The 8,807-nt window shown below is 31.0% G+C and overlaps 1 protein-coding gene across 1 annotated transcript; it reads left to right on the top strand.

The window, feature by feature from the left end:
* Positions 1-7,064: 7,064 nt before the first annotated feature.
* Positions 7,065-8,530, top strand: LOC113376556 (homeobox protein Hox-A5-like). Its single transcript, XM_026616515.1, has 2 exons — positions 7,065-7,792; positions 8,023-8,530. Exons 1-2 carry the CDS (start codon positions 7,105-7,107, stop codon positions 8,481-8,483), a joined length of 1,149 nt encoding a protein of 382 aa, XP_026472300.1. The 5' UTR covers positions 7,065-7,104; the 3' UTR covers positions 8,484-8,530.
* Positions 8,531-8,807: the final 277 nt, after the last annotated feature.

The following is an 8,807-nucleotide window of genomic DNA, read 5'->3' as shown; positions in this document are numbered from 1 at the left end:
TATATAAATAATTCAAGGCTTTTTCAATATACAAAAAAATATAGATTTTTTTTAATATATATAATGATATATATTAAATATGCGTAATAAATTACTCTTTAGGTAATGCTTAATCTTCTAACATACGAATTCAAAAAAATACTTTTTATACAAAATATAATAATGATCGTATTGCTACTCGATTGCTTGATTTTAATATTTTTGACAATTTTTTTTACGAGCTCTCTAATATTTTTCAGAAATATAGTAATAACGTTTTAATATTTTTCTAAGGGAAGATTTTGAATATTTTTTCTGTGTAATATTATATAATATGTTGTACAATTATGACGTCCAATAATAAATCCAGTTAATATATTAGGTATACCAAATAATAGTAATAATAATAATAATAAAAGTAAACTTACCGAAAATTGAAGATGAGTGTTCATCTAACATCAGCAATATTCATACACCTGAAAAAAAAATTTATAAAAATGCATAAAAAGTTATGCCAAAAAAAGTTTGGATACTTAAGATAGTAAGTCTATTATCGTATTATAATTCATTGGGACGAGACTAATGATTCAATAATCTAAAAGTGCGCGAATCAAAGATACAGTACTTTTAATAAATCAAGTTACTTAAATATAGTTTAGTTTATTAAATTGTCTTCAATAACTGAAAAAAAGTACCTACTTAAGTCAACTTTTTTTCAATAATTTTATTCAATGTTTCAGGGATGTGGAATATTCTCTTCCTCAGAAACTTAATTACTAAACATTTTCATCAAAACGCACCAAAAACAATGTTTGAAAATACATCGAAAAAATACCCCTTAATAATAAAAAAGGGTTTTTATAAAAAAAGTGGCTTTTAGTTCAGAAATTTATAAAATCATAATCAACAATAGCTATCCAAATAACTTAAATTTATATATATATATGCATATATATATATATATATATGTGTGTGTGTATATATACATTATACTGTACTATATATATTTATAATTTTTATGGAGTTAGTAACTTAAATTGTTGTAATTTTTTTAAATAATAAATAGTATGGACGATATATGTCCCAGAGGTCCTTTTCAACATATTTAACTGTTATAAAATTAACTATATGTATGTCAATAAATTTAGTTCATTGCCTTGCATTGCATAATGTCGTTAATGCAACCCTATTTTTTAGAATGAGACATTGACGATATTTTACGACCTGTCAACGGTGCTGCGCTACGGGAATAAAAATTACAACCGTGTTACTACGGAAAAATATAGTTCATTCACGGTATAATATATATATATATATATATATATATATACACATATATATATATATATATAAATATATATATATATATATATATATATATACATATATATTTGTATGTATTCTTTATGTACGCTACATTTTTTTCGGCGTTTCAAACTAATTTAAGTTTTTTTTTTAAGATTTATTCTCTGCATACGAAATAACATTATGTGCCAACAGCTAATAATAAAAACTGAATCCAAATATAAATGATTATTTTTTTCGAGTACAACTTCCATATTTAAGCCTTTTTCTACGAAGATTTTTCTTTTTCAATAACTTATACAAAGTACCTACTGTAACTGCTGTTCGAGCTAGCAAGCCGCCCAAGAGTATTTATTACTCAACATTTTGCAATCATTATCACTAAAATTAAAATTAAAATTAAAAATTACAAAAAATAAAAATTTAAAAATTACACTTCTAAATAACTAAACCCATAATAACAAATTACAATTCTTAATAATGTAACTCGCAGTAAAAAATCTTGAAGCGACACACTATATGTCATCTATAGGTGACACTAGTACACACTAGTTAGTTAGCAAGCGGATGTCGTTTAGGCGGCGCTCGAGACAAAAGGGTTAATATATAATAATAGTTAATTTATAAATTGTAAAAATGCTAAAATTTGTAAATAGAAATAAATAAAATTGATGTTGTATAATTATTTTTCTAACGAATACTACTACTTCTTTATAATCAGGTATATATTTAATATGTAAGGGCGATAAAGTAAAGCTTTGGTGATCATAGATATATATGTATATATATATATATATATATATATATATAGTCTGTATCAAATTATAAAAATATATATTTACTGTACACAAACAAGTTTTTTTCATTTTTATTATTGAATGAACAGCGATCAGAACTAAAGAGTTCTATAAGCTTAACTAACTATATCGGTTTTATAGGTGGCACCCACAAAGTTGTCCTATTACATAATTTTTAATTATTAAAAATTTTGTAATAGTGATTATTGACGCAGCAATGCCGAATAAGGGCTGCATTTATATAATGAATTTTTATTATTACAATTTTTGTAATACAGATGAATTTCATTGATGCAGCAATGCCGGGTAAGGGCAATTTTCACTTGGAAACATTTTGCTGTCTAGTGAAACCGATGTCACTACTGCTTGTCACCAGGCTGCCCAAATCAGGTTTCGAACCTGGGGCTCCTGATACAAATCCCATAGCTCTAACAACTGATCCACAACAACATGTATGACGGCAGAAATCTTCATTAGCAAAAATAAATTTTTCTCTCGTGCTTGTTTTAACTTTTGAAAATTATTGGTAAATTAGAATGAATAAATAAGATCGGATGGGCAATTTTAAAAATACATGCCGAGGAGTATTAATCTTTCCATTTGACAACCAGAGTAAATGCAGTGCACTGCATACCCTATATATCCAGATTTCGTATTATAGAGATTTTCCCTCAATTCAATTCTCACACGTTCAATATATTATTCGCGCTCCGTGTACGGTCGCAGCACATATGGCTTGATCGGCAAAAGGTTTGTCGAAGTTCCACACACAGACATATACATTTAGATATTAAATACACACAACAATATCACAATTCCGCCTTTTCAGGAAATGTACATAATACAATACTCTAAACGCTGTGGCATCATTAATAAAAATCATTTGTTATAGACGCACGCACCGAAGCGATGCTGGGAACAACGGTCTATCAGATATATCTGGACCGATAGCCGGAGGGCTGAGGAAGAAATTTTAAGAATATTTAGATCTAAACTGATCTATGTCAAATATTTTTATTTGAAGCCTATGCATATCTTTCAATTTCTCTAAGAGTGGGGACGACAACAATAGCGTCATCACTACTAAACGATAAAAATATCACTTTTTTCTGCAATATCATATTCTAATATTGCGAAGATCAATGTACTTATGATCAATCAATAATAATCTTATAATCAAGTGCATAAATATTATAAATATGAAGATACAACAAAAATATTGCATAAATCTTCAGTCCACAATAATCAAAATTTTTTTTTAATTTGTGTCTGCAATCTTATAGTAACAACTTATGTGAAAATGATTTTTTTATAATTCAATATATTAATTATAATTTAATAATTTTTAAAAACATAATAAAATGCGTTTGAAGTATGAATGTATTGCCCTATTGTCCTTAAAAAAATTAAGTCAAAATGACTTCTGTTAAATCTTGAATATTATATCAGGTCAAGTAAATTAAGTTAAAGAAATCAATTTCCGAAAACATAAATTAAGTAAATAGTTATTTCAACTCTGCGATTGAATATTTTTGACGATATCAGATCAAGGTTATATACAGTATTAACTGCATAAAAGATGTACCCATAAAATTTATATTTTGCATTGCTTTAATTAAAAAAATTCTTTAAAATTGAAAATAAGACATTAGACTAGTTTTTCCCTGGTCTTCCCATTTACCCCGACAATGTAGTAAAAAGGACCAGGTGACAAATATTTGAAAAACAGCGAAAAAAGCACATTTTTACAGCAATGAATTAGCTGGGAGTTTTACTGAACATAGTTAGATAGTTCTTTGTTTGATATGCGTTATTTGTTGTGATATACATAATTAGTGTGGTTTTCACAATATTGCTCAAAGTCAAAATAGACCTCTGTACTCTGCCCTGCCCTATATATCAGAAGTTTTGTATTTTTATCCCGATTTTCTTTTTATTAAGATCAGTCTATATTTAGAAGACATTTAGATTTTTCTGATATTCTAGCCTACGGCTTGATTGAAAGACAATACAGTAGTTATCCTATTCAAAATGAAACATATTATGACCTTATTATGATTAACAGACTTTTTTGACTTCAAATTTTTATGCAGCAGTGCCCACTAAAGTCGATTTTTATTGAAATTATGTTTGAGATTTACAACCTCAAATGGTTTAATATCATGCTGTCTGATATCAAGCTGACTGCTTTATCTATATTATATATATATATATATATATATATATATATGACAGGAGAATCATCAATAAACCCCCGTTTTCAACCCTACTCCACGACGGGCTTACACAAAAATAAACAAGAACTTGCACGCCAGCCCCCCTATTAAATTATATGATCTGCCAGAAATACAATAATTGTAACCATATATAGAATTTGAAAATTTCGTACTAATTAAGCGTTACAAACGCAATTCAATGTAGTTCCTATAAATTATTAAGCGTTTCACTATTCGACTAGCCCTATTTTAATGTCTTAATTTGTTTCATTTTATGCGAATCTTAGCGTTAGAGAGTAGAAATAAGAGGTCGAAGTATACTTCGGCCGAAGTATGATTCGGCGTATAGCTTTTGCTTTTTGAAAGCTTTTTCAGCACTATTCATTAATATCATTAAATAGGATTTTAAACTAATCACTGGCAATGGTTGGATAATTTGAATTTTTTTATTGCAGTTTTTTGTATTTGTATTTTTGTATTATTGTTCAGTTCATTACTGAATGTTTTACTTGTCATAATAATTAAAATTATTATTTAATATAAAAAACTTTTGCTTCTCAAATTTTTCAAGACAAAATTAATGGTTACTCATATTTTCATCACTAATAATGTTAGCCGCCAAAAAATGATAAACTTTGTTTGATAGCATAAAACATTATACAAATTTTCATATAAAAGTTTTACATAAACGTAAATCAAAACAACTACAGCAAACAAAATTAATAATTGTATTCTAAAAATAATTATATATTATTACATATTTGTTAAAAACAAATGATAAGTTTTGTATTAGAGCAGGCATTTTTGATGACTATTTTATGTGTTCTATAAAAATTTTTACTGGCTGATTGTCGAATAAGTCATAAATGCGAAATGCGCGTGCCTCTCAAGAAATCAACACTCCTAAATATATTATATAAAAGAAATATATTTGTGTATTACAAAACAATATCGTCACGGTTACCATTAGGATGTCACGCACTGTTGGAACTATGGACAAAATATCGGTGGACTTGAAAGAACCTCATGGTGCGAGCAAATAAAGGACAAGAGTACATTTCGAACTGAAGAAAATGAAATTTGGACACAAAAAAAACACAGTTGACAGATGCTCTATTGAATTAGTCACACTTTTCAACCAATTCACTTGCGATGCAATTTTGTACCCATAAATTTCGATTTCATTCGGAAAAAGTCAATGATTGATTTCTTAAAAACAAAATGATCTGAAGGTGTAAATACGTCATAAATATTTCTGCGGTGTAAATTGATTTATTAATCATAGTTTATTGCCAGGGTTTAAATATTAATCGGGTAATGCCATGAAGTAGCGTTGTGACTCCCGATGCCTTAAAAACCCCCTTGTTCAAACATTGCGGGAGCAGAAACGAACTGGGTAAAATATAACAGTACAGCATAGGAAACATTTGTTTAATTATTTAAGTTTTTATTTATTTACTGTATAGAAATTGAATTAGCCAAATGCAATGTTAAACAATTTCGGTACACATTTTTTTAGTGAACGGGACTTTTATTTTCAGGTAAAGTCAAAAAATGCCTTTAGCCGGTCAAAAATGATCATTAGATCATGCGCATTGAATTACCAGATTTATTATAAAGATTTCTATAATAAGTACAATTTTTGTTCATATTTCTGCGGGTTACGTACCCATGTATATAGCTTTGACTGCAACGCGGCGCTTACGCGCTTTGATATTTCATTTAAAATTCTCAAAACTTTTCAAAGTTTTCAAAATTTGATGAAGCTTTTAAAAAATTTAAATTGCGATACGGAAAGTTCTAGTAATTTGCCTTAAAGAACGATGGTATGTACTACTAGTTTTTGTCAATAATTTCACGAATTACTTGTGATTTGGGCTTTTAGGTAATAAAAATCGACTCTGTGTCCATATTTTAAGATAAGTTTGCTAACTCCGCTTGCACGCATACAGTTGCAGTAATCACACGCCTAAACCTGTATCAGAAGCGTGCACGGGCCTCTATGAAGGGCAGCTGGCTAACTTGTCGATCTGCAAACATACATCGAAACCCCACACGGCATACCCGTGCAAGTACGGCATCAATACCACCCCATATAAAATCCCAGGGTATATTTAACATTTATAGGGCCCCGCAGCCCCTAACTGAAACGTCATACGCGCCAGGGCTATATATGTCCTTCTCCCACTCGCAACAAAGTAATCCTAGCGAAAGGAATGCAAAATCATTGGAAACATTTTTGAATATATTGGTTTATTGTTGAACGTTTATTTCAATGCAGCCGATAATGCACACAACGGTGCACTGCTCTTTTCCCGGTCACTCTGCAGATTAGGTATGTAGGGCAGAAAAGGACACAGATATGTGAGAGGGAGGTCTTGCAAATAATAAGGGAACGTGCCGTACTGTACAGTTGACATACGTCGATTTTATTGTCTCCAGAAAAACTCGCACTTTTAGAGGGACACGCGCTATTTCAAATCATTTTATTTTCAAACTCGCTGCTGAACAGTTCGCAGTCAGTTACATTAATTTTGTTTATTTACTTTTGATAAGTTTTAACAACTGTGTTTCATAACGTTTTGTTTGTGTTATGTGAGTGAATTATTTTAAGTGTCATCCAGTAATTTTTAACCAGTGCCAATACTATGAGTTCTACTGCAATGCATCACGCGCCAGTCGATAACTGGAATTATGGAAATGGATACTATCATCAAGGATATCAACAGTATTATCCGCACAGTGAAAATCAATCTGCAAACCAATACCGTGGGTATTCAGATTCGTCTTATCAAACATACAAGTCAATGGGATATGGTATGGGAATGAATAGTTATGCTTATAATAATTATGCGAATCATAGCCCGCAAACGGATAACCGCGGATCATCTCCATATGATTCTCAACATCATGGGTACTCATATAATCAACAATACGCGTCAACGGATTATAATACAGCGTTAATTAGCAATAATAATAATGGAGTGCAATCCGCGGATGCCTATTACATGGAGGCGAAGACGCAGTACTACCAACAGCAGCATCAAATGCAGCAGCAACTGCAGCAGAGTCCTAGAGAGAATACGGTGGAGTATAAAAATATGCTTGAGACACCGCTTAACGAAGAATGCTACCAACGAAACACTACAACTAGACAAGAAGACCGTTCAAAAGAATGTCAAGTGCAGCAGCCTTCGATCTTGTCCAGGGCTCTTCAAGGAGAAACAAGCGCCACTTTGTACAGTAATCGTGGTGGATATTATGGAAAATCAACTGGACCTGAGGCGGGGCGTTCGCCAACTTCGACAAGTTGTGGTCCTGCTGATTCACCCTCGCCTTGTCTCAGTTCTGCTGCGTCATGCGAGAGCAATCTGCAGGCGCCTATAACCAAGATGGCTTCAGGAAATGAGGAGATTGACTGCGACAATATGGCGATGAAATCAGAAACCCGAGCAAAAGATGGTGCATATCTACCCTGGATGAAAGCTGCACCAGGTAATGACATAAACAATAAACATTATCAAAGTTGATCGGATATTTTATAAGTGACTGATCAACTTTTAGAGCTTTTTAATTTTAAATAACATTCTTTGACATGTCATGGTTTTATTATGTAGTCAGATACTAATTAGGCAACATGGACTGACAATCATAAATATAAAACTATTTGTCATTATTTTGTATTACACTGACAATGTTTATAATTTGTTTTTTATTAATTACAGAGACATCTCCTAAAGAATCATCCAAACGTACACGCCAGACCTATACCCGCTACCAAACCCTCGAATTGGAAAAAGAATTTCAAAACAATCGCTATTTGACCAGACGACGACGCATAGAGATAGCTCATGCCCTTTGTTTAACCGAACGCCAAATCAAGATCTGGTTCCAGAATCGTCGCATGAAGGCTAAGAAAACAATAAAATCAGATCAAATTTCATCTCCTACACATATTACAACGGTTGATGATATGAATTCGGATGAATTCATGCACCAGCAGCAGACACCAGTTGGAGAAATATTGCACAACAATCCTGGGATCGGTCCATATGGTATACCAGGTGACGACTTTCTTCCAACCTACCATCATGGTAGAGATTTAGGAATACATCGGGCAGATAGTACGATTCCATCACAGATCGAACATAATGCATTTATGGAACTTGCACGTAGTACGTGTTAGTAGAGATTAAAATATAATGTATTATCTAATAATTTTCAAAATCATATCCAAGGCGTAATCAGTGGTCGTCAAACTGAGTTGTATTGATTTTAGGTTTTACAATTCGCGCTAGATTGCATTCAAAATAGTTTAAATATTAATTTAAAAATAAAAAAGTTCCATAAAACACGTTTACATAAAGATGTCAACAATTTCTTAATATGCTTACACATTATTTATTCTTATCTATTTATTGAATAGATCATTGATATAAATTTAATATTTACTATCGCCATTCATTTCTTCAATGAATTATACACGTATATAATTTAATTAGAAAGATAT

Source organism: Ctenocephalides felis, unplaced genomic scaffold (assembly GCF_003426905.1).
Source record: "Ctenocephalides felis isolate EL2017-DRISC unplaced genomic scaffold, ASM342690v1 CF-g0.4_SCAFFOLD_01886, whole genome shotgun sequence".
NCBI lineage: Eukaryota > Metazoa > Arthropoda > Insecta > Siphonaptera > Pulicidae > Ctenocephalides > Ctenocephalides felis.
The sequence above is the reverse complement of the archived record's forward strand: the minus strand, read 5'-3'. Positions and strand labels throughout refer to the sequence as shown.